The sequence below is a fragment of the Vipera ursinii genome (assembly GCF_947247035.1).
Source record: "Vipera ursinii genome assembly, chromosome: 5".
NCBI classification, from domain to species: Eukaryota; Metazoa; Chordata; class Lepidosauria; order Squamata; family Viperidae; genus Vipera; species Vipera ursinii.
Genome location: NC_139518.1, coordinates 75,131,232 through 75,159,195, shown reverse-complemented (window position 1 = coordinate 75,159,195; position 27,964 = coordinate 75,131,232). Strand labels below are relative to the sequence as shown.

General features: G+C 38.8%; 1 protein-coding gene across 1 annotated transcript in view; it reads right to left on the bottom strand.

The window, feature by feature from the left end:
- Nucleotides 1–7,447: 7,447 nt before the first annotated feature.
- Nucleotides 7,448–27,964, bottom strand: part of RNLS (renalase, FAD dependent amine oxidase) — a 149,452-nt gene continuing 128,935 nt past the window's right edge. The window contains exons 6-7 of the mRNA XM_083365029.1: nt 22,380–22,555; nt 7,448–8,468 (exon numbers count right to left, since the gene is read on the bottom strand). Coding sequence (XP_083221155.1) covers nt 8,316–8,468; nt 22,380–22,555 — 329 coding nt within the window. The 3' untranslated portion in view covers nt 7,448–8,315. The remainder of the gene's footprint in view (nt 8,469–22,379; nt 22,556–27,964) is intronic.

The following is a 27,964-nucleotide window of genomic DNA, read 5'->3' as shown; positions in this document are numbered from 1 at the left end:
TGAATTGCCTCTTTTCAATTGCTTTTCAATCCAGGCCAAGATTAAAAGAATAAGAAGTATTCAGCCTCCTAGCGTGGTGTCACCCAATCCTGCCAGCAGCCAATGTCTTCTGGCTGTGGACTTTTCCTTATAGACCTTTCCAGATTATGGGGGTTTAAGACCTCCCCACTTTTCCTTGAATCAACAGGAAAAAATCCTGGCATAGCATTTGCTGAATGGCACGGTCCTGGTTTTTTATGTTGCACCCCTGCTAGTCATAGGCATTGTTTTACTCTATGGACTTTGCTGCCCTCCCTTGTCAGCATGTCATTTTTGGGTGGGAAGAACACCAGCCAGCCAAAGTACTGCTATAGAAGCGGTGTGTGCATTCTGGTCTGTGTAAACCTAAAAGACCTGTCCAATTCCACCTGTCTTCTTTAGCTTGTTCTGTGTCCTTCCTCCTAGTGCCCTGTTTGGTTGTAACACAAGTGGAATGAAGTGAGAAAAACAAAAAAAGAAACCTGAAAGGAATTGAGTCATTAGCAGTTGTTCTCGGGACAAATTTCAGTAAAGTTTTATCTTCCTTTTCCATTATTGTGCTATTTCAAATGTGCAGAAAATGAGAAGCTATAGAGTTAAAATAGCAGAAAATGGCCCAGGGCTATTGATTAAAGATAGGTTGACTGTTGACATGGTGGAGGTCCCTGCTCCAATCGTCTTTTTACATGCTTCAGTGATAGTGTAAAGTCAAGGTCAGGACTTGGTCACATCCATGTGGTTTTCATGGAAAACAAATGGAAGCTTCAGAGAGGTTACACCGGCCGGGAAGCAGTCAGCTGGAGCAAGGAACTTCCAACTGTAGCAGAAGGCACCCTGACCTCTAGTCTTGGAATTTCTGCCAAATTGTGAGTAGACAACTTTGAATGATGAGTAACAAAAAGGAAGCAATTCTTCCTCATTTTCACACATGATTTCTCTGTGCTTTTGGACTGAACAGGGTACAGGTAGTCCTCAACTTACAACCCTTTGTTTACTGACCAAAGTTACAACAGCAGTGAAAAAATAAGCTATGACCATTTTTCATACTTATGACTGTTGCAGCATCCCCATCGTCAAGTGATCAAAATTCAGATGCTTGGAAACTGACTAATATTTATGAGGGTTGCAGTGTCCTGGGGTCATGTGATCACCTTGCTACCTTCTGACAAGCAGTCAATGGGGAAATCATGTTACTAATTTAGTAAGTGTAGCGATTCACTTAACAACTGTGGCAAGAAAGGTCAAAAAATGGGGCAAAAACCTGAGGCACAGACAAACCTCCAAATGACTCTCAGAAAGAGTGCTAATGTCCAGATGACTGCAAGGAATATAAATCCTTCCATCCTCCCAACGGTCAGACCTGAAGAAGCTTCTTGGATGAGAAGCAAAACGTCAAGCAAAAACAAAGAAAACCCAGTTGCTTTTTGAAAAAGCACCTTTGGGACAACCATGACTTGGAACCATTGAGAATCTCCATGGACATTAAAAATCAGAAGCAAGGGGATACTCCAGCATCAGTCAGAAGCACCCAGTAAATATTTCTTTAATTACATTGACTTGAAACTTGACTTTGCTGATGAGGCACAATGAATTTTACATGTTTTGAAGCTATTTTTGGAGAGTGGTGAAATAAGGAGAAAACAGTAATTTAATACTGCTAGAATTATAATAGAAGAGAACATATGTAGCTAAGAGTTGGATTGTGACATTCTTGGTCCTCTCTGAGCTTGGTTGTTTGTAGACATTTTATTACCTAACTTGGTAACATCATCAGTGCGTGTGTGGGGTTTGCTCCCTGTTTATAGAGTTAATCTGTGATCTTGCTTATGGGTTGTGGTTGAGATGACAGCAGTATCATGGGATCAAGGGAGAAATTCATGTTGCCAGGGCATCATTGCATTATGTACAAGTAAGAGGAGTTTACCACATCCTTATCTAAATAATGCTAGGATATATTTGGGATGTAGAGTGGTTTTATTGACAGCATAAATCTAATGAATTCAGCAACAATTATTACCTAATTCCTACAATCCTAGGACAATATCTGCAAGCAATATGTTTCTGGGATTCAGCAAGAAAATATATCACCCACTGACCAGAAGCTGGCTTAGAATAAAAGAAAAAGAAATGTCAGCTATTGGCTGGCATAAAGGTTCCCAGTTCTAAGCTAAAATATTCAGGAAGATCTTTTTTTCCCCTCCTTCAGGACCAACTAACTGATCCACTAAATGTAATCATTGTTCTTTAATTTGTTCAACAATATGGTTAATTAAAGCATTTTCACTTCTTCAGTTCAGTATTTTCACTTCTGGTTTATGAGGTTACCACTTACACTGATGGAGAATGTGTCATTCTATGGTGCAGTTTTCAAACAGAAACATCTGAGGTCTAATTTTTGCTATTAGGAAACACAGAGCTTTGGTGGAGCAGTGGGCTAATGCCTCCTTAAGTAACACCAGCTGCCTGCAATTAGTGCAGGTTTGCATCCCACCAGGCTCAAGGTTGACTCAGCCTTCCATCCTTCCGAGGTAGGTAAAATGAGGACCCAGATTGTTGGGGGCAATAAGCTGACTTTGTAATAATGCCGCTGGTGTGTGTGTGAAAACCCTAATAAGCAGGTATATACATAGAATGAAGGCTACTGCTAAGCTTGTAAGCCACCCTGAGTCTTCGGAGAAGGGCGGGATATAAATGCAATTAAAATAAATAAATAAAATAAATAAAATGTATTTGTTAATTAACGTCCTGCAAAAAATTAAGAGAAGCAGAACAATTTGGGAACGAATGTATTGCCACTGAAATTTCACCTAAAGTAAACCTGTAAGATAAAACAGTGAATTTTTGAGGAAAACAATTGCCCTGAAAAATATACTGTATATGGAAGGTCTTTGAGAGTCTATTTTATATATTTCAAATTAACAAACCTATTTAACCTGAAGCAACAAGATTTGAACTGATTTCACAGTATTGGTTTCCGGATTAGGGCAAAGAAACAAATTCATTCAGCTTATCTTGATACTCCCAGTGATCTTATGTGGAATACATATACTGTACCTCTTCCTAAACATGTTTCTTACATTATTTTGTTTAATAATTATAGCCCACAGGAACAAAACATGTATTAAGATGTAACTAATTAATTTAATAAAGCTAAAATGTAGCCTTTCTTCCCTTACTACAAATGAGTGATTATTTCAACGTGGTGCTACTGGGGTATGTGTTTGTATTGTATTCCTATGACAGACCTGAAAAAATGAGTTAGTATAAAAAAAAAGATTTTCAGTTCTTTATAAACCAAAAAAGGGATGATTAGTACAGCTTGAAGGCAAATAAGAAAAGAAAGAGAAAATGAAGAATGGTTAAGGGACCAATATAGAGCACTGGAGTGGATCAGTGGTTCTTGGATGTTACACTAGAAGGAACCCAGAAATGTTACAGATCTATCAGAGTTGCACAATACATAACAGAAAAGCAAATTTAGGGAGGAATCAGATATAATCTACTCCATTACTCTCAATATTGTTACAACTTTGATTTCTTTTAAGCTGAGGAACTGTATCTGTTGAGGCACTAATATGAACACATCCTTCACCAGAAAATGATATAAAACAAGTCACAACCTTTGGAGGTTCCACACAAACCCCAGGAAGCTCTTTTAGATCATTAGATTAAAAGTCCAGCAACTTGTGTCCAAAAATAACTAGAAATGGATCTCCCTAGAAAACCTAAAAACAAAGCATAAACACTACAAGTTTTTTTCTCTGGCTGTTCTCCAACAATTGGCATCTGGAGACATTCTGCCACTGAACCTAGGGTTCCATTTGGTTATTAGGCTGAATTAATATAATGGTTCATTCTTCCTAAATCTGGCTTATTCCCCTCAAAGAATGTAAGAATCCGTGGTTCATTACCCCATCTTGTGGCAAGTTCAACTTCCAGAATTTAGAGCAGTGGTCACAGATAGATTCTATGATGTTATCTGGCTACCTAATACAAATGTGGAATAATTAGTGTGCATATAAATTGGGTAGGGGCAAGGAGGTAAGTTACATCACCATATATAACTGTACTCTTGCACTGAATCATCCCCAAACTGGCAATAAAGTAGAAAATGACATTCAATGCAAGGATAAAATCATATATTGGTGATGTAACTTACTTCCCTGCCTCTACCCAGATTTGTTTCTGAGCAATTTACTAACTTTAATCCATAACTTTTGCAGCCAACCTATTTATCTCCAATTCTAAAGTGTTTTTTTAACATACAGGTCCTTTGCTGTTCCACTCTTTATGTCAATTTACTATGAAAACAACTTATTCCTATTCATACTTCTTAGCTGTTAAGATTTCTGTAACTACAGCCAGCTCTTAACTATTCTAGATGTAGGAAATGATCAGGCTGAGCCTGAAGGAGGGGTTAAATGTGTCATCAGTCAAGAGTCCGTGTGCCCACAAGAGATCTAAGTCAGCCCACCTTGAATGCTTTCTTAATTCTCACCCATTTCCCTTGACCGCTACTGGTTCAGATTCTTGTAGAGAGCTTAAGGAATACATCTTTATACTCATTTGAACTGCCTAAATCTCCTGCTTTTCCCCATGCCTGATACCAATACAGCTACATTTAAAAGAAGTCTTTCATGAAAGACTGTGTCCAAAAGAAGACTGTGTGCAATATCTATACTAAAGATCATAATGGACAATTTTTTTGGAAGAAATCAAATTATGTCCTTTTCAAAAATGCTTTTCAAATCCATTTGGTTGAAATAGTAATATTGGAAAAAATGCACTCTTTCTATACTAAAAACTCATCTGAAAGCAAAGTTGGTAAATAATCACTTTATAAACCTGATTAATAACTTTAGGAATACAGATCATTAAAATAGACAGAAGAGCAAAAGAAAGAATCAAAGATCTAATCACACTATTAATAAATTATAATAAAATTAATAAAGGGACTGTGAGCTTGAGTTTGAAAGTAAAGCAGCTGGAAAGATTAATCAGTGAGTAATTTTAGGGTTGGAAATGAGAAATGGAAATTAAGATATGGTAACTCATATAATAGTTTTTAATAGGACAGAAAAGGTTTCTAGTACATTTCTATATCCACATTAAGGATATTTCTGGAAGTTGTTTTTCAGGAAGAGAAAGCCCATCCAATAGTCCCAAACAATGCAATGAAGCATAAAATTGTAGAAGCAAAGTACTTTACTAATCGTTCAGATCTGCCAGCGCTCTCCAAAGACGTTTTCAAGTTGACTATATCCCTGAATTACCAGTTAAGCTAGGAAAAAGAATGGCTGAGAAGGGAAACATGAGCCAATCGGCAGCAGCTGTAGTCCCAAAGACTACAGAAGAACATAAGAACAAAATTACTAACTTTATATCATTTAAATCACAAACCAATTGCCCCCACTCCAATCTCAATGTTTCAGCTCAGCTCTGTAAAGATTAGCGGCAAGAAGTGTGAACATGCATTAACATGTAAAAAATACAATCCCACATTTTGGGAATGGAATTGTTTGAAAATGGCATTTTTTTTAGCCATCTGGCAATATATTTCTTTTCTCAAAGTCTAATGGAAAATCAAATAGCTTGTGTGGGCAAAGTTAGCCTTCTGGCTGCTGCTTTTTTAAATGTGTTTGCATCAATGTCAGATAAGACATATGCCTGGTGTATTGCAGAAATTTTCAAGGAAGAGGGATAATACACGTGATACAAGAAGCATTATGCATTACAGTCCCTATGTGGAACAATTACCACTGGCCAGTCAGAGACACTTGAAGAAGCTTTCTCAGGTATTGCAATAGGTAGAAGATTCCAAGGGGAATTGACTCTGTTGAGTATCTTTTTAAACAGAATGTTTAGAAGATTGAAAGAATACTTCAAGATCTGCTTCATATTCCTGCCCAATAGGGGATCCAATACTGGATCCAGCTATTACCAGGAATTTTCTCAGAATATCTCTTGTTGTTGGTATTTGTTATGTGCTGGTTTAAGCAAAGGAGATACAATAGCTTTCAATTCCATCCATAATTAACTGCTGGACTTTCTCCATTCTAAATCTTTATTTCTAAAGAACACATTGTCAGGAGCAACAATGGATGGGCAAATACCAGGCAATTCTATATTGTTCTATATATTCAACTAGCAGCTGAACAGATTCCTTTGAAAACGCTGATGAGAGACACGATGACTGTTTTGTAGTAGTGTGTAAGATGGGAAATAAATGGATGGAAACTGTAGAAGACACAAAACTGAATTGGACTGATTTTCAATTAACTGCTAATTGAAGTCTCTCAGTAGTATGTGATGAATCACTGACTTTGTCTGGAAGTTTAGAGCTCAGCTTTCTGCACCTAGAAAGATTGAAATGAGAGACTGGCAATTGATAAATAATCTTCCTCTGCAAATACCAAGAAAAGATTTAATTCTGATTTCCCTGTGTGATCTTTGTCTGCCCAGGTCACTGATCGTTTTGCAAATGCTGGTCTGAACAACTCATCTTGTTAAAATACCATTGTCTTCCTCTTCTTTTTATTTGTGTGGGGGTAAGGAGGATGGGAAAAGGTAATTTTCTGCCTGCATAAAACATTCAAGGTGGGGAAAAAATAATGGTCACTTGTGATCATTTGTCATCCTCAGCTCCTGAACAGGACATGTGGGTTGACAGTTTGTTAATTGAGCTTTCCCAATGAGCATAGTAAAGATTTCCGCTGACAAAGGCTAGGCTCACTATTCATTCTGCATTAGAGAATGATCTACTCCACTTCTCAGTTGAACAGTTTTTTTTTAAAAAAAGAATAACAACCTAAAAAGATATTGATTTTTGATACAGATATAAGAATATTGTTTAGAACCACAGCCCTAAACCAGACCACTTTCTCCCCTTGTTTTCAAACTAGATTTAAAATTGCAGTTCATTGAATGAGACTTATACTGGGATTTTCAGCTTAAGGCTCAATTACTATGCTAAGAACAGAGATTACCATAGTGAGGCCAGATGCTGAAATACAGTGATTCTTCATCCTGATTATATTCACACTTTCTGGGGATGCTTACAAGCTGTAACTCAGCATTCCTGGAAATCAGAACATTTAGTGTTACAGAGAGTTAGCTACCCTCTCTTTTCCATGGTAGTCTCTGACCACTTGAAAAACTTGGGGTTCACAATTGGAGCACCCAATTATCTTGTCAAGAAATACCGAGTTCTTGGAAAATTCTTGCATTCACTCTCCATTCACTTAAATTTGTTGAAATTTGCAGTTTTGGCAACCCAAATGAAAAGAGAGTATATGACAGTTAACACTACAAGGTAACAAATTCAAGTGAAACACATTTCTTGCGAGACACAAATCTGCTTAGAATTCTTTCTATCCTCTTAATTCTTTCATCTGTACAGCAGAGAGATTTTAAGACTGACCCATTTATAGGATTGACAATGACACATTTTTTAATCCCTATCAGAAAGAAACTGGAGCACAATTTTTGCACACGTATTAGGAGGTAAGGCCCATTTTGCTCATTGTTGGAAAAGAACAGGTAGTCATTTGAATTGCAATTGACAGCATTAGGAGACATTTTTTTTCTCTTATGAATTTTGTGAGTCCACAATGCACTGTGAGAGGCTTTGATTATTGTCTTACATCCAGAAAAATAATTACACCCATTCTACACATTTCCCATTCTTCCACAATTAGATAATAACCAAAATATAGTTTGAGTTTCTCATGTAATCGTGTAGAAAAGCAATGCATCCTGCTTGTCTGTAGAAAAATCACATCCAAGGAAAATATCGTTTTTCAAAACCTCACAAACCAGAGTCACTCTGAGGGAGTGGTTTCTAAATTTGATATATAAATAAAATAAATGAAAACATCCAGAATGATAATTTTATCATGTGAATATGAATGGGAAAGCCACCATAGTAGTTCCTTGTGTAGGTCTGGGCTTGCAATCATTAAGGAAATAAGCTAAGATTCCTTCCCTTTTGTTCACAGTGAGATTTTTAGCAATTTGAGGGGGTGACCAGGGAAGAGACATCAAGAATACAGCCATTCTTCATATATTCCTGACACACCATGAAGCCAGAAAAGCTGTCACATTAGTGCCTCCATGGAAGCGCTAATAAATAAGCAGCATCCACTTCTCTTGTGATAAATCTGTGTGACATTTCAAGACTTCCATTCTTTATTTCTCTGAAACAGAGGACGGGTATATCAAACACCTATTCATTGGTATATCAGTGTATAACTCATCATAAAAATGAGCTGATATTCAGAGAGAAAACAATGAAAATTCTACAAACTGGCCTTTAAAGCCTTCACAACACTTATGGCTGAATCTATGCATCCGTCTAAATTGGAATGAACAAATCCATCACCTCCGCAGATGAGAAAAGGTATTGTGTGAAGAGTAATTTGTCCTGGACTTCCAGGGAACGCTTCTGTAACCTGTAATAGAATAAAAACAAGAATAACCTGTAATGGAATACATAACAAGAATTATACTCCCTAATTATACTCCGGGATATCTGAGGGAACACCTGCTGCCGGCATCAAACGCCCTTCGCCCAGTGCGCTCCCACAGGGAGGGTCTGCTCAGGGTCCCGCCGGTAAGAGATTGCCGGCGGGTGACACCCAGGGATAGGGCCTTCTCAGTGGGAGCGCCTGCCCTCTGGAACCAGCTGCCGGTGGAGCTGAGAACTGCCCCCGACCTCCGATCATTCCGCCGGGGCCTGAAGACCTGGCTCTTCGAGCTCTCGGGCCCAGGCTGAGGAGAAATTTTTAATTGGGGGTTCTTTTTAATTGAGTACAGGGTCAATTTAATATTTTTTAATTTGGTTTTTAACTTTTGTATGTTGGATTTTTAATTCCCTGTAAACCGCCCTGAGTCCTCAAGGAATAGGGCGGTATATAAATGTAACTAACTAACTAAATAAATAAATAAAGTTCGCATAAGTGGTATTTCAAGGAAATATATTAAATGGAAGTAATAACGTCAGCTTTAATAATAACATCTATGAGAACAAATATCTCATGTTTCATGTTTTGCCATGCACTGGCATTGTGTAGGCCAAGAACAGCAAGTAGATTATCTTGGCTAATTAAAATGAAACTAAATTGTGTCAAACCTGGTTAATATAGTAAAGTATTAATAAAGCACTTTAGTTATAAAGTAAAGCATTTTATTGTTGTAAACGCAGATTATAACAATATGCATAGTATACAATAAAGAAAACAATAAGAGAAAATATGCTAATAAAAAGAGCACTACATATAAAGAGATTAAAACAAGATAAAGTCAGGGCTGTGATAAAGAACTTAATAATTTTTGAGTTTAATGACAAAGCAAAAGCAGCAACCTATTATCAGTTGGAAATAAATCTGCAAGAAGATAATTCAACCATTCTGAGGTCCAAGCCCTTGAATTAACCTACCATCAATAATTTGATCCTAATCTTATTCTAAGTGAGGCAGGGACAAACATAGTGAATAATGTCCTCCACTTAACTAGCCTGCAAGGACAGTCGTTGTGCAACAGAATGCTTACAAAATCTCCCTTCACATAAGCCACAGGTGTGGCCTGAAAAGGGCTATAAAAGCCTTTCTCAGCTCTGGGGATATTAAGCAGATGCAGTGAGAGAGTTCTATACGCTTTTATAGTGATGAAACCAATATGAAACTTTGGGTATCGGTATTGTAATAGCAACTTTATTAGCATCCCTTTCAAAAAACCTATCTTTAACATTTTCTTTATTCCAAGAGCAGAGTTTCCCCAACAGGGTATAGACTATAGAATACATTTGTAGGACAGGCAAGCAAAGTTTGGTTCCTTGGTTCCTAGTTGTGGTAATGGAGGAAACAATATCTGGTGAAAGTTTACAAATTAGAGAATGGACTTTCTTCACTTCCAGAAACTCTTGTGCCAGGAAAACACTGTCAATGCTTTAGAACTTCACTGGCCCCTTGGCTAGGCAAGCAGCAGTAGACTTGGCTTGGCTACTGAAGCTCATTTATCTTTGGGAGGTGTGTTTTACATGCTCTAACCTTGGCAGGAAGCTTTGTGGCCTTCAGCTGTTTTTCTTGGAGAACTAGTAATGCAAAATAGGTTAACTGTCTCAGCAACAATGCTACCATAACTTGACTAACTTGATTGAGTTAGGCATGACTGGTTCCATTTGGGTTAAATTTGGAGGGGAAGTAAATTGTAATGATATGTGGGAATGACTTTGGGGGACCAGGTAAAGAGATACTGTTTAGGAAACAGTCAGATAAGAGGAAGCGTAGCCCACAGTTGTATAGTGGGTGGAGCAAGAGGTACGAGGCGGGGGAAACTCTCCCTAAGTTATTGGGCTGCAAAATTGACAATGGAAGAATTGTACTTTCAAATTTGCAAAACTGATATAAACCTTACCGGATAAATCTGACAGGAAACATGACCAGATAAGCTAATTCTATTTTATTGTAAAGCTACATTAACACAATCTTACAAGTCCTAAAGTACTATTCTCCTGTCATCACTTCTACAGCCTGAAAACTTAGCAGTGTGTGTGTGGTCTTTTCTGAGCTCTTGCTCCACCCACTATGCTGTTGTGGGCTATGCTCCCTCTTATCTGACCAGTCCCTAAGCAGCATCTCTTTGCCTGGTCTCCCAAGTTCATTCCTATATACCTCTTTTTGGTATTCCCACAATGTATTAACTCCCTCATTGATCCAGAGAGCACAGATCATTGGTCTCTTACTTTGGTTTTGATGGAAGTTAGAAAATCTTTCGTGATTATTTTTTCCTGAATGTACCTGCTGACTTCAACCCTCTTCCAAATCACTTATGAAAAAGACGTAGAAGGGGAAGGAGAGGGAAGTGAATGCTTTTTAGAAAAATATAGGACCATGACAACAATTTTGCAAGCCCAGAAATCTGTCTCTAGTTCTCCCTCCCCCATTTCCTATATATTCCTTCTGTGCAAACTTGTACAGTCAGCATTATTTAAGAAAGAAATTGGGGAGGGAGGAGGGAGAAGAAATAATAGGAAGGAACAGTGGCAGCAAAGAACATGTTGCAACGCACAAGAAGGGGAAGTACAGAGCCCAAACTCAAAGGACGTACATCCTTTATTTTGTAACTCATGCTAAAGGAATGGTCTAAATAATGAGAAATGGCACTGCCTTATTCCAAGCAAAATAGACTTGACATGTTTCTTTCTTTGAATTTTGTTGGGAAAGGAGGGGAGCAGATTCCTTTCAGCATCAATTGGCCTGTTTATAGAAGGAAGAGTACAGTATAAATAAAAAAGGAACATAGACAGCCATTACTGCTGATGCAACTGGAAATAACTGTTTACATGTTTATAGATATGGAATGTGGGCTTTTAAAGAGGACAGATCCACAGATTAATGTCAGCAGGGCAAAAGCGTTGGCTATCTCTTATCAAAGGCATTGAAAGAATTCAAAGGAGTGATATGCAAATAGTTTATCTCTCCCTAGGCGAATGCTTACAAATAGTGGGAATGTTACAGAAATCTGTCCAGCAAAATGGATTGCAGCTGAAAGGGCAGGCAAACACCAACCCAGTAATCCTTTCTCTTAACCTCAGCTTTCCTTATGCCACTCTGTCCCTTTGCTGCTCAAGTGTAGCATGACAGTCTCTTCTGCCCCTTTCTTGTGGATAAGCAAACGTCACAAATAACGCTATCAACCAAATGGGAACCATCTTAGTTACAAACAGTCAAGCCCAAAAGCAAAGCAATAGATTTACTTATCCAATCATGCACTGATTTTCTTCTAATCTTTCCAAGCCCATGCAGTTGTGTGTAGCCTATGTCGTTCACTTTTTCTAGGCTGCTTCCCACCATAGGTTTGTTGAATGACCCTTTTGTCTACCCAAACTTCTCTTGGTGTCCCTTTTCTGTTACCTCTGGTTCTATTTAGACCAGCGATCCCCAACCTTTACGGCTTGGTGGCCCAGCCAGGGGGGGGGGGCGGAGGTAGAGAGAGGAACTGGTCCACAGAAGCGGCAGGCTTGCGCACACAAGTTGAGCTGTGTATGTTCATGTGCTGGCAAGCCACTTGTGCAGCCCAGTACCGAACAGGCCACAGCCCGGTAGTGGGCTGCGGACCAGGGTTGGGGACCCCTGACTTAGACCATCAGTGCTAACTTGTTGCTCATTGCAGTCATTTTGGGGCATCCATAAGGAAGGCAGAAAAATTCCAGATAACATCTGTGTGATCAAAGCCTGTCACAAAAAAGAGGGGGGGATTCAACCATGTATCTGTAGATGCCATCTTGATTTTTTCACTCCTCCCCTTTAAGAGGCATCCAAATTAAAGCATTGCAAAAAAGATTCAATTATCAGACTTGTATCCCACCTTTTCTCCAGGAGTTCACATTAGTATATATAACACTACAGGTAGTCCTCAACCTATGACCATTTGTTCAGCAACTGTTTTTTCCAGATACTGTAAGGCAGTGATGGTGAACCTTTTAGAGGCGAGTGCCCAAACTGCAACCCAAAACCCACTTATGTATCGTCTGGTGTTGGGTGGCGTATGGCCCATTGTGTGGGCGTGGCTGCGGTGGTAACGGCAAACTGGGTGGGACTAAAAAGTTCAAGTCAATTCCAACTTTGCGAGATCTTTTTTTCCCCCCACGAGAAGTTGAAATTGATTTTTTTTTTTTGCATACGGCGGTGGAGGCGTAAAGCGAAAAGGTTTTATAAAACCCAGCTGAAGGCCTATGACTGGGGCGACGGCACGCGTGCCCACAGAGACGGCTTTGTGTGCCACCTGTGGCACGCGTGCCATAGGTTCGCCACCACGGCTATAAGGCATTGCTAAATTGCAATGTTTAAAGTTGTAGCTGCTCCAAAGATATGTGAAGCAACATAGCAGCTAGGACAGTGCCTAGGGCAATATACAAAAGACATATAGGCCAGTTAACTTCAAGAATTTTTTACTCAGCTGCATTAAAAACTAAGAATTTGAGGAAGCATATAAAACAGAAAAAAGAATGAGTGAGAGTTGGAGGGGAGGCACTCTACCTGATTTCATCCAATTTTGTACATAGTAGAAAGAGGAAAAAACTCAAACGGCCAACTTTCTGTTTGAAGACCTCAAGTGGGGCAGATACTTACATATCCTGCCTCACGCATTACTTTTCATTCTGTAATGTTCTCCTCTCTCTTTTCCAAGATTTCACTGACTCCATCCAACCACAACCTTTTTAGCCATCCCCTTTCTTTCAACTCATTTCATCTTCCTTTATATAATATTTGTTTTGCAATGTCATTCTCTCTATACATCTAAACCAGAGTTCCCCAACCTTTCTGGTTTTGCAGACCAGCCGGGGGGAAGGGGGGAGAAGCAGCGGCATAGGAAGAGGATGGTTCTGTGCAAGTGGTGGGAAAGCGCATGCACAACTCCATTTGCGCAAGCACATGCTTGCCTACTGCTCATGCAAATGAGGATGCCCACATGTGCACGCTTGCTAGCCACTTCCACTGCTTGGTTCCAAATGGCTCAAGGCCTGGAAGTGGGCCTCGGCCTGGGTGTTGGGGACCCCTGATCTAGTATTTATTTTATTTATTTTAATTCCATTTATATCCCGCCCTTCTCCGAAGACTCAGGGCGGCTTACAAGATTAGCAGTAACCTTCATTCTATGTATATGCCTGCTTATTAGGGCTTTCACACACACCCCAAGCGGCATTATTACAAAGTCAGCTTAATTGCCCCCAACAATCTGGGTCCTCATTTTACCTACCTGGGAAGGATGGAAGGCTGAGTCAACCTTGAGCCTGGTGGGATGCGAACCTGCAATAATTGCAGGCAGCTGGTGTTACTTAAGGAGGCATTAGCCCACTGCTCCACCAAGGCTCTTTATATCTTTGTTTTATACTAATCACTGTTGCATTCAATCAATATCCATGTATCAAGTGTTCCGTTCTTAGCTGAATGTGATGTAAATCGAATAAATGTAGTGTTGCTTTCTTCAACAACAAAAAGTATGTTTTTTCCTTATGGAAGCCATCATATTATGTCCCTCCTCACTTCATCTGCTTTTTTCTATAATAAAACCCCCAAATCCTCCTCCTTTTGTAGAACATTGTTCTGACATCCCTTCCCCAAACCTTTGCAAAACTTCCTACATCCGTATTTAAACAATGCCTTGAAGCAGACCCAGTTCTCCAGATGAGATCTAATCAATGAAGATTAATTCTGTACACTTAGTTCTTCTGGCTTGGAAAACATGATTCTATTAATTGAAGGCTCCAATTACATTTTCTTTTGCAATCATATCATGCTTTAATGTTCAGCTTGTGATAAAACTACAATCCTAAGTTCCTTCTTATATATACAATGATCAGGTTAAGTATCCTCCATCCTATGCCTACTTCTTTTTTTTGTCTATGTGTGCACACTTAAGTTCAGAACTCTGTGTTGTGAAGTTTAGCCCATCACTGGCAAAATAATGATATCTCATTTTATAAATAACTTGTCTTCCTAGTTCTTCTTTACTTCTGGAGCTTGTGTATGTTTGAATTTGGAAAAAAAAGACATAACTTGACATTTATAATTCCTATTAATATGAAGAAGGGCTGTCAATAACATTTGCTGCTACTGCCGTGTATAACTCATCATTGACTTCTACGACATAAACAGAACTATTCTTCTGAGAGTTACTGTTCACATAACTCTTCATTCTTATCAGATTCGGGGAAGAGCTGGTAGCAGCTACAAGAACCTGGGGCTTACTTTGTTGTTACGAGGAAAAATGATAAAACTCTCCCTTGGGATGACCTTAGCTCCTGGTGACTTCTTGTTCTCTTAGTAACAATTCATTAGTGATTTGCTGGAGTAATTGTCTTCTTTTAAGAAGGGTGACTTCCCATTGTTTCCTACAGGTGTAAACTCCAGTCAAAGTAATAACCAGCTCCAATCCATTTAACCTCTCAAGATCAGCCAGGATTGGTTATGTGCTGACAAATCAGCTGGTTTGTTTAAAGGAGGAAATTTTCCATCTCAATAGTCAAAAGGTTTAAATGCTTCTCTTGCAAACAGAAAAGGTCTGTTGGAGGGCCAAAGGATAAAAGCAATAACTTAAGAGAATTGTATTGATCATAATAAGATTAGCAGCAGCAGCAGCAGAATTTTACAATAGTTATTACAGAAGGCAGAATCAATTATAAAATTATAAACATAACAGTGGTCTGCAACCTTGACAACTGTAGAATTCTGGGAGCTGAAGTCCACAAGTCTTAAACTGTCAAGGCTGCAGACCCCTGTATTATAGATTATATTTAGGTTACTGCCCTCGTACAATTCACTGTTCATTCTTGCTCCTCTAATGCTTGAACACTCAAAGATTCAAGCCCATCCTCACCACAGAGGTTCCCTCCTAGGTGCCTAGGCCAACTTTTCTCTCTCAACCTAACCTACTTCACAGAACTGTTGTTATTGGGTGAGAAAATAGCAAGAGAAATGCTCCTGAATGAAAAGTGGGATATAAATCTAATATATATACACAGAATGCTATAGGATTATTGTTTTCAACCAAGCACTGAAATTAAAGACATATATTGATGATCTCTTAGGCTCCAATTATTTATTTTATTTTTAATCCCATTTATAATTATCTTTAAACACATTATGCAAAATATTTAGCTGTCTAGGGAAGGTTGAGAAAAGTGGACATAAAGAGAAGAAGAGGACAGTCAGTATCAAGGTGGATAAATATTCCAATATTTGGAGCACTATTCCAATATTTGAGAAGCTGCCGCAAAGAACAGGTCATCCTATTTTCCAAAGCACCAGAAGATAGGTCAAGAAGCAACCGATGAAAACTAATCAAGGAGATAAGCAACCTAGAACTAAGGAGAATTTTTCTGACAATGAGAACAATTAACCAGTGGAACAGACTGCCTTCAGAAGTTGTGGGGGCTCCATTGTTGGAGGTTTTTAAGAAGAGATTGGACAGCCAGTTGTCCAGAACTGTACAGGGTCTCCTCCTTGTGCAGGGGGCTAGACTAGAAGACATCCAAGATCTTTCCAATTCCGTTAAATTCAGTTATAATGGTAATGAATGCATCATTGGAAGACCCAAAAAACCAGTTTAGGGACAGATTGTCATAGAGAAAATATATGTGGCCTCTACGAGTTGACACCAACTTGATGCATAAAACCAATCAATCAATTTATGATCTCTGAAGTTCTAGCTTGGCACAAAATTCCAGGATCTTGGGACCTTTTCAGCTATTCTAATAGCTGGGTCCCCCACTAAATCAGCTAGTCTTTAGTCCATGACAAACCAGCATATTTACTCCCAGCTAACATGGATGAACCGCACTGCACAAAAGACTGAAGCATTCAACTTTGAGCCAAAGAAAGCGTGGACTAAAATGTGTTTTGTTATTTAATATGCATGATTTGTTTAAATGTAAAAAGTAGACACTGCATTACATTGTTGAGATCATAGGAAGCGGGGATGTAGAAATCAACTTTTTTCATTCCTGCTGTCATTCGGAGAAAAATTTCTTACATGGCCTTCCCATCTGCTGCACATCTTTTTTTAAAAAAAATCACTTATACACACACAAATATGCATTCTGACTACAACTTTAATTAAATCTAAAGATGCTTTAAACAGCATATCTCAGATGTCCCCCACATGAGACGCACATTTTGCCTGCAGAAGATTCTAGGTTCAGTTCTGCCAGTTCTAAGTCAGACTGGTGAAGTTCAGAGAAAAGATACCCTGCAGGTCTGCTGACAGTGTGGGCAGAATTCAGTGTGGGCAGGACTAAGCTGTAAGGGCTAAAAATATCACATACAAGAAACACTTATTGGATTGCAGTTTAGGTCTATGTAAAAGCAACGATGACAATCCTTGCTATGTCTGTATTTTAATATCTCTGCTGTCTGAGTTGCAGTGGTTAACCATGTTTGGCTTCCAGGTGTAATTCAAGGTGCTAGTTATTATATATGGCAAAGGGCACTTATATCTGAAGGACTGACTATTCTTGTAATGTCTGTCAGTTTTATGCAATCCCGCACAGTTTGTTTGCTTTGGGTCCTACCAATTAAGCAATCATTCAGTGGGACCCAGAGGACAGATGGATGTTCTCAGTTGTGGAATCTGCTCTTAGAAACAATATCCTTTTGTAGATCCCTGTGACACTTATATTGTCCATCTTCAAGCACTTTTTACAAAAACTAACTTTTTTGCAGGCCTTGGGTTGGATATATGGAAGAACTTTAGGAATTTTAAGGAATTTGGACGTTTTCTTTTTTGCTTGCAGAATGGACATAATTTGTACTGCTAGAGTCATTTTGCATTTATTGCAGTTACAAATTTTGTAAATATTTGTAATATAAATAAATAAAATATCAATTGAACTATCCACTAGGTCACCAGGATTTTCTTCCTGGCTAGTTATATACAGTAACACACTCTTCAAAGTATTTGTGAAGTGAGGAGGGTGCCTTCAAATCATTTTTTGAATCCTGGCAACTGCCTTGTCTAGCCTCTACTATTCTTGGCAAGATTTTTCAGAAGTGCTTTGCCATTGCTCTTTTTCTAAGGCTAAGAGAAAGCGATTGGCCCAAGGTTACCAGCTGGCTTTGTACTCAAGGCAGGACTAGAATTCACAGTCTCCCAGTGTCTAGTCTGATGCCTTAACCACTACCCGAAACCTCTTTGTGAAGTTATAAAAATTGAATTGCATTTCCCATTTAGGTGACTGCTCATCCAGTTTAAAGAGATCCTTCCAAAGCTCTTGATAGATACTATTAGTTTTCTGTTCTCTGAATATATGGTATCACTGACACCTTAGCCAGTTTACTACATGTCCTGAAGTCAAGAAAATTTATGAACAGATCCTTCAAGGACTGCATTTCATTCTTTCTTCCCCTGACAAAATTGCCCATTCTGTTTTTAACCAGTTAGTGAGACATTAAAGTCTTCTTAGATAACGGCTTTTAAGTTTAGTCAATAACTTTTCATAGGGAACGTTTGTTGGGGAATTTTTGGAAATCCAAGCACACAGCACTGACACAGTCACATTCATCCTGGATGCCTACTGATATTCAAACATTTTCAAGTGGAGTGGGATTTATTTTTATAAAATTCATATTGATTTTCCTTCAGCAAAGCTTGTTCCTCTATATATTTAGCTATTTTTTCTTTGATGACCTTTTCCAATTAGCCAGAAAATACTTTGAGCTGACCACTCTATCATTTCTCAAGTCTCCTCTTGGTCCCTTTGTGTTAAAATGGCTTCTTTCCAGTCTCATTTCATTGAGGCCAATTTGAGGGACAAGTTATATATCTTGACTAAGTGGTCAGCAATTTCTAATGTCAATGATCTGGAGAGTACACTTTATGTTTGTAAACTCGTATTTTATTGTTAGAGATGATAATTCTATTTGTTCTTAAAAATGTACTCTTTTCCAGAACAAAATTCTTATTACAGGTAATCCTCGACTATGCAAAAACATGACAGCTCTAAAAAAAAGTGACTTTCAACTGGGTCCTCACACTTACAACCACTGTAGCATCCCCATGGTCATGTGATCAAAACTTGGTAACTTGGCAACTGACATGTAGTTATGATGGTTGCAGCATCCCAGGGTGATGTGATCACCATTTGTGACCCCACGGGGCTTCTAACAAGGAAAATCAATGAGAGAAGCCGGATTCACTTAATGACTATAAGATTTGCTTAATGACCATGGCAAAAAAAGTTTGTAAGATTGGGCATGACTTTAACAACTCTATTGCTTAGCAATGGAATTTCTGGTCCCAACTGTGGTTGTAAGTTGAGGACTACCTGTACCATCAAATAATGCACCTGCTCGTTTTAAGGGAATTTGCTTTGCTTGCTGCAATAATACTAAATTTAGAGTCAGTAGGTGCCTTACTAAAGGCTTTCCCCAATCTGGCTATGTACTTATCTTTGGGTTGGTAGAATATGATAGAATTCTGTTTCAAGTCACTGCAGTTACTTGATTTGTTGGGGGCAATAAGCTGACTTTGTAATAATGCCGCTGGGGGGGGGAAGCCCTAATAAGCAGGCATATACATAGAATGAAGGCTACTGCTAAGCACATTGGTTTGTGCTTAAATTGTAAGCCGCCCTGAGTCTTCGGAGAAGGGCGGGATATAAATGGGGTTAAAATAAAATAAAAAATAAAAATTTGCTTCTGAGGTAATGGGAAGACAAAACAACAGGTCTGACCCTCCCTGAGGCCATCTTAGGACAGTGACTGAAAAAGAAAGAGAATTACCTACACTATTAAGTATATGACATAAGTCTCTTGCCCTCCTGGGCTAGGACAAGTTGAAATAATTGCTGTGGGGATGTCGAGATAAAAGAGAGGTTTTCACGGTATGTTCCTCCTGGGGTTAGGTGGGGAAAAACCCTGGGTTACACGGAGAGGGCAAGTGGTTTATTATCTTGTGAGGTTTTCTTAAACACCAAACAAAATAACGGTATGAATTTTAAATCAGGGCTGTTGTTTTTCAGAATTGTCTCTTTAAAGAACAAGTCTTTATGATTTCCACTTTTTAGGCCAGGGACAAGAGAGAGAAACTAGAGTGGTAAGCCTGACATCTGTAATTCAGTTGCACTTTTAAAGAAGTCTTTGATCCAGAACAGATAAAGCAAAACTAGAACAACCAGGCAAATCCAAAAAAGTCTAAAGAGGAAAATGTATCATTGTTGGATTATTTCCTTCACTTTCCTTCTGGTATTTTTAACTGCTTTTTTCCATTTATTTTGCTAACTTCTACATTGATTGTGCATGCTAACACTTCTTTTGGTGTACCGAAAACAGCAAAGTTTGCTTGGTACCACTGGAAAAAATGTTCTGTATTATTCTCTTTATTTCTCTCTAGCATAAGTACTAAAACTATTCCAATTCATCTCATTTCCCCCCCCCCCATTTCAGCAACATCTTTGAAGACAAAGATATCCACTGCAGTTTGGTTCATCTCTTTTGTCTTTGAACATATTTACATCCTCTCTTTTACATTACTAGCACCCTAAGGCAGTAAACCATAACCAAATACAATAATTAGAAACATAAAAGTCAGATAAACAGCAAAACAACCGAAAGAGCACCCACTCAAAAGTAATCTCCCTTCCCCACTCAAGAGTATTCATGTACAAAAGTTCTTTTTGTGTGCACATCTCTGAAAATTAAAATACTTTGTCTGGGAAAGATATTCCAAGCTTCAGGACCATAATAAAACTTTATCCTGTCCCAGGTATTTGCCAAAGGATGCCTGATCTACAAGGAATAGCTGCATATATAGGCATTATAGAGAGAAATCAATCTGTTATATATCACGGACCAAAGGCCAAGGGGCTTAAAACCTCATATCAACACATTAAAATGGACTCCAACTTGGCACCAGTCAGAATGGACATCACAAGTTCTCTGTCTATTCAGCTAATAAGATTTATTCTTTTGCCCAAGGCAGGTCACATTACAGCAATTGAGCCTCAATCAGAAAACATTTTGATCATGGGGAGAGTAGAAGTAACACTGTGGTGGAGGTATTGAAGCAAGGCCAGCAGAAATTATTTTCTCTTTGGAGACTCACAAAAGTGATTTTGGATCTGGTCATCTGTTATAGACCAACATAATTTGTTGCGAAAATAAAATGAAAGTAAACTACTGCAAATTCTGGAGAAAAGGCAAAATGTAAACCCCACTGTTAAATAAAATGAAATTATGTCAGGGAAGAACCAAACAAATCCAACACAATATTGGCTTCTACAGAAACTATAGTTATAAGCAGTGGTATAAGATGATGGTACTAGATCTGTTTCAATGGGAATCTAGAATTTCAAACATATAGATGCCCAAGGTCAGAGGTCCCCAATTTTTAAAGCTTGGTGGCCTGGTCAGAGAAGGAGAGAGGGGAACCTCCCTGTCTGTCACACAAGCCAAGCTGCGCGTGCATACTGGCCTGCTGCTCACACAAGTCGAGCTGCGTGCGTACACCTGTGCGCTGGTGCTCGCACATCCCAGTTCCAAACAGGCCGTGGCCTGGTAGTGGCCCACGGTCTGGGGTTTGGGGACCCATGCCTTAAGTTATGTAGCGAAGAAAAAAATGTGGGATATTTAAATGTTAATTTGCTAGGCTTTAGCCTCCCAAAGAAGCCCAACTGGAATTCTTGATGTTTTCTAGTTGCCAGAGGGTGTTACTCTAGGACAGGGGTGGGGAACTGTGGCCCTTTTACAATCTGTGAACTTCAACTCCCAGAATTCCTGAGCCAGCCATGAATTCCTGAGCATGGCTGGCTCAGGAATTCATGAAGACAAAGCCAACAATGGCAGCTTGCAAAAATGGGTATATACTAGCTCCTGGGTTAGAAGTCATGCGCTTCAATATAATATCACAAGCACAACAGAAGACTAGAATTGCCCTCACCTATTGCTTGTGTTCTACCCAAAGACATCTTGATAGTCATTGTGGGAAATAGGCTGCTGGTATGAGAACAAGCAGTGATTTGATTTTGCAAGACTCTTTTTATTTTCTATTTCAGCTAACACTGTTATCTTCTAGGTGTTTTTTGTTCCCAAGGTTTAAAGATAATCTTTTATTGTTATTGCTATTTTTACTTGCTCTTTAGAGTTTGATTTTAGACTATGATTTAATACTTCTTATTTTAGTATGCTGTTAGATAATGTTTATTAATACTGATTGCTCAAAACTATCTCAAAATAAGGAAAGTTCTCAAGTTCTTTTATGCCACCCAAGTTGTTCTTGACAACTTTTGCAAGAAAACTTTATGTTGATGCTTATATCCTGCTCCACCTATGGCAATGCATAGTCCAATGGGCAGTAACTACGTTCGCTCTTTGGCTTATTTTGATCCCATTATATCAGATATGTGTTACTCTTTGAATACATTATTTAATATTTCAATTTATATTCCACCTTTTTAGCCATAGGCCTCCTAGGAACTACACATTACAAAACTAAGAATTATATAAATGAATTAAATATGCTACATTTCCTGAGAGTCCCTCTCTTATACAACTGTAAGAGCTTTGTGCTTATAGTTGGTCACCCTTGTTTTATCAAGACACTATTGAAGACACAATAACAATTTCCAGATCACTCTGAAGCAATTAGCCTTCAACTACTCTTCCAAAGCATTTAATACATTATTCTCAACAGCTACTGAGAGGTGCAAAATTTAATTTCTTAAGCAGAAATTAAAACTGCCTACTCTGAATGAAGTATAATTGGCTGGTAACTGATTTATACATTTAAGAATCATTGGAAGGGACAGAGATTATCTAGTCCAACTTCTGATCAAGTACAAATTTACTAATGTAACCTGTTATTACCTGAGAATATCTCCACTTCTGGCATTTGATGCTTGCTGGTTCAGGCAAATGAGGCATCATGGCTTTCAATTCATTTATAATCAACTGCTGGACTTTTTCTTTGTCCCATTCCAAATGTTGAGTTCCAAAAGACACAGTGGTATGAACAACAACAGATGGACCAACGTCAGGTGATTCTGTAATAGACAAAGCAGGATGATGTCTACAGTTGGCATCAACGACATCCTCCCTTATGGATCTTTTATGTTCAAAATTAGATGATTTAATCAAGGATATCTCTCCATCTAGGAAAGGATAATAACTAAGAAAAATTTACTGCTATTGCTAATGAGATTTGGTTAGACTTACCGGTCCTCAATTTACGACCCCTCCTTTAATAATGGTTCTAAAGTTATAAAAGCTTCAGAAAAAGTGACTAATGATCTGTCTTCAAAATTATGATTCTTACACCACCCCTATGACCGTGTGATCCTAGATTCAGGCTCTTCGCAACTGGATCACATTTATGATAATTGCAGCATGTTGCAGTCACGTGATCACAAATTGCGACCTTCTCAGCTGGTTTCCAACAAACAAAGTCAATTGGGGAAGACAAGTTTACTTAACAACTGCGTGATTCATTTAATAACCATGTGATTATCTTAACAACTGCATTGTTTAGTGATCAAAATTCTGGTCCCAACTGTGGTTGTAAGCCAGGGAACTACCCCCAATGGTGGGATTCAGCCGGTTCGCACCACTTTGGCAGAACCGGTAGCTAATTTTTTGTTGCACAGGTCCAGAATGGACTTCTGGAAGCGGCATCCACACAGAGAACCAGTTGTTCATATATTTGAATCCCATCACTGGACTACTCATATATGTTCTTCTATTGCAGAGGATTCCAAGTTGCCTAAACTCCAACATGGTAGGAAAAAGAAATCAAAATAACAAATGACAATGTTATAATTGTTTTGTTTTGAGTCAGTGTTGACTCCTGGAAAAGGACAGACAAGCCTCTGCAATTTTCTTCTTAAAAATTTTCAAAGTGGTTTGCCATTGCCTGCTCCTAGAGCTGAGAGAGCAGGACTCAAATTCATCATCTCCAGGTTTCTAGCATGATGCCTTAACCAATACACCAAAGTCAGATCACCTGTAACCTAATACAATAATATAGTAACTTCCACACCCAGGAATAACCCTTTCTTTAATAAAACAATAGCACTTTAATTGCATCTCCTGTTCAGTCCAGTCAAGATATATAACTGACATTCACACACACAAACACATACACACACACCCCTCTAGCCCTGTGCTGGTGGATGATTAAAATAGCTTCATTACATGTTAAACAGAAGCATGAGGTGGAGTCTCAAACCCACCTCAAAGCATGAGGTGGAGTCTCAAACCCACCTTTCCACCACTTCAAAATTACTGACTGAAAAAGGAGGAAAGAGAACCATTGTAGAGATAGTCCTTGATATACAACCAGTGACCTTTGAAGTTGCAATGACACTGAGAAAACTGTCTTATGATTGGTTTTCACACTTACGACCACAGTCATGTGATCAGAATGCAAGCATTTGGTAACTGGCATGTATAAATAAAATAAAAATAAATATTTATGAGAGTTGCACTGTCCTAGGGCCATGTGATTAACATTTGTAACCTTCCCAGATGGCTTCTGACAAGCAAAGTCAATGGGGGAAGCCAGATTTGCTAAATGACTGCATTATTCACTTAACAAGTGCAGTGACTTGCAACTGGGACAACAAAGCTGATAAAAACTCACTTAACAACTGCCTTGTTTAGCAACAGAAATTTTGGGCTCAACTGGGGTTGTAAGTTGAGCATTACCTGTTTCACCTCTCCCAGTCTTCAGTGGCAGTCTGGAAGGATATTATGATTGATGGTATTGGAGGCAGCTGAGAGGCCATGTTCAGCCTATTCTGATCCCATCACAGGTTATGTCATGGTTCCAATTAATGAAACAGATCAAAATACACTGCATGATTGTTTATTGCAAAAAAGTCTATAATAATGAAAACAGAGCATAGGCACTCATGGGTGGATGCCAGAATCTGAATTCTCCTCCCCTTAACACATCAAATCATATAGAATCTCCCTCCCTTGATTGCATGTCATAAATCACATTCACCAATTAGTTTAACACACGAAGTTTCACTTCCCTTCTGAAGCACGCTCTTGTCTTCTCAAAACATCCGGGTTGAATTCCTCCCACTCTTTAGTGATTCAAAGCCAAACAGTTAAACCAAAAGGCTGCCTCTTATATTGTCAGTGCAAAAACATATCAATGTTTGCAGCATTGACAAGTTATTTACACTGTGGGCTCTGCTAGTGTGTACACCCTGACCTGAACCTGGCCTGACTGTAGATTTAACTGTTTAATCTTTTATTTATTTAGTTTTTACCAAAAAAGTATGGAAATTAAATTACAAACTGTGGAGCATTCCCCCGAGAGTCAATGGGTCTGTTGCACAATATGTGTAATTTATTTTCTTTCTTGAGAACATTTAATTCTTTCACTTGGTTTCATCGGAATTTTAGAATACCTAGAAGTGCCCCACAATAAATCTTCAACTTACACAAAGCCAACAGTGAGTGGTTGATGATTTGGTAAAGTGTATGTTTGGCACACATTCCTTTTTTTCACTCAAGCTTCAGTGTGACGTGATTAGTTCTATGTGCAAAAAAACCCCTTCTTTAATACAGCTACAAAAAGCATAGGAACTTTCCTGTGCACCTGGTTAATCTAGCTAGTCTCAAGGAAGGCCTGACCAAACCAATTATTCTAAATATTTCAAAGCCTTTAGTGCAGGGGTCTTCAAACTTGGTCCTTTTATGACTTGTGGACTTTAACTCCCAGAATTCCTCAGCCAGACACTCTGGCTGAGGAATTCTGGCAGTTGAAGTCCACAAGTCATAAAAGGGCCAAGTTTGAAGACCCCCCCCCCCTGTTCTAGTGGTCTTGCAGGACATAGTTATTTCAAGAGACATGCATGACACTGTAAAGAACCATCAATGTTCACAGGGAAGAATCTTTCTTGCTTATGTAACGTCACCTGGCTCCTGATTCAACTAGTCCAAAATTAGATGAAAGAGTGGTATTACCTAGAATAGGAAAGATAACCTGTCTCCCAAAAGTAGCTCCCAACCTTTTTGTTTACCTCTGATCCCTTTTGGATGGTGCCATTGTACAATTTAATATTACAATGAGGTGAAAAACACTTAAATGCAATGGAACCTTTGATACAGTTCTGAGTAGTAACAACAATACAGAAAACCTTCCAAACTGTGAGGCCACAGCCATGTGAGTGGCTGGCCAGTGTGTGTGCGCACAGCCCCAAGTGTTTCTGCGAGGGTTGCGGACGCTTGCAGCCCCACTCACATGAACAACGGCTGTTCGAGTGCATGCATGGATTTACCCTTCCCACAAAACCATCCCTTCTTTACCCCTTCCCCGCCGGCTCCGAGCCGCCAACCCCAAAAGGCTGGGGAACTCTGCTCTCCCTGCCCTGCCCTGCCCTGCAAATGCTAAATGTTGAAATACAGGCATAGCACGTATGTCTCCATAAACACACACATACTTTTACACCGCAAGTAAAAGATGGTACAGGTAGTCCTCGGCTTACAACAATTTGTTTAGTGACCATTCAAAGTTACAATGGCACTGAAAAGTGACTTATGACCATTTTTCACACTTACAGCATCCCCGTGGTTATGTGATAAAAATCCGAACCTTTGGCATGTGACTCATATTTACGATGATCACAGCGTCCCAGAGTCATGTGATCCCCTTTTGCGACCTTCTGACAAGTAAAGTCAATGGGGAAACCAGATTCACGTAACAACTCTGTTACTAATTTAACAACTACACTGATTCACTTAACAACTGTGGCAAGGAAGGTCATAAAATGGGACAAAACTCACTTACCAAATGCCTTGCTTCGCAACATAAATTTTGGGCTCAATTGTGGTCGTAAGTCGAGGACTACCTGTACTGTTCTTTAATCTACTAGCAAATAATTTAGCAAGCTGAAATGGAACACTATTGAGCTGAGAATTATGTTTTATCTACCTAAGACAGGCACTGGAAACTTCTTTAGTTGTGGTTACAGCCCATGAGTTCCTACCCATGAACTAGGATGAGGGGACACAGATTCTTATCCTTCTCCTAAGCCTAAGGAAATGTATTTGCTTAAATCCAAACACTTTTTTATATCTGTTGCTGGCTACATCACAGCTTAGTTTTCTTCAGGTCACCTGAAGCACCTCTGGACTTAAATTTATGTGTTGTGTCTGGAATTTATGTTCCAATATAGATTTTTCTGTTTTCCCCAAAGGGATATTATAAGGGTTAAGTTGCCCAGGAGCACTGAACCACAGTGAAGACAGGACTGTTTTCACTAAAATAAATAAAGGATGCTGTGCTCACTCAGCAAAAAGGATTTGCAATTAAAAAACTGTGGGGGGTTTTGGGGGGGGTGGCAATGGCAGCAGAGAACTTTCTATGACTTTGGCTGAAATCTAAACTCTTTTCAAATTTATCAGTGAATTTATTGAAGCAAGTTGGCTCTTAAAATTGTGGGTTGGAACTTAACATTCAAAACATATTGAGCAAGATCAGATTTTGAATACAATCACACTACTTTTTAGTCAAATATCATAGCTGAACTCGGAGAACAGTAATCCAGAGAAACATGGAAACAGGCCAAAAGTAAAAGTGATACAACAGAATTACATTTTCTTGTGCTTTGTATATTTGGTACTTTTTCTAAACTTAGCTTAACATAGGTCTCATAAGATTGCAGGCATACAACTCATTCATCATGAGAAAATGTCAAACATGTTTGTCCTTATTTTGGTGTCAAATTGTAAATGGGGCTCAAAGATTTGGTATAATCCCAGTTTGGTTGTGTATATCCACAAGAGATACTAGGAATGAAGCAAACAAACTACTATTCAAGGACCAGGGAGGATTATTTCTCAGACATTAAGTGTTCATGATGCTTAAGAATAACTGCCTTCTCTAGAAGAATGACCCTTTCCAAATGGAAAAGTAGTTAATAGAAAAAGTCCATCCAAGTCAGAAAAATAGATACAGCAACTGTGAGGAAGAGAGAGCAGCAATAAAAAAGGACTTCCTCTTTGTTACAGAGAAATTCTGTTCTCAAGGGTCCTTTGCTTATTTATTGCCAGCAAAGGGATTAAAAAAATAAAACCATAATGACTATTCTTTTATCTAAAATGTCTTCAACCTCATTTGCAAAGTCTGTGATGGCTTAGACAGCAGCAGCTAATGAGTCCCCTGAAATCAGATGTTCTTTGCAGGAAAAAATGTACAGAAAAGAAAATTTATTTGTAGATGATTGATACAAAATATGACATGTATGGGAAAATTGCATCCCAAACTCAAAGGACGTAGTGTTGAAAAATATTGCTCTAGAAATTCTGGATCTAATCCTCCCAAGATTCATACTTTAGCTTGGCAACCTATTCAGTTTAACAGCCAGTGTCATGATAAAGCCGGGAGACGCAAGGTTACTGTTTCAGAGCCACAGCATGATGAATCATGATAGTGGCAA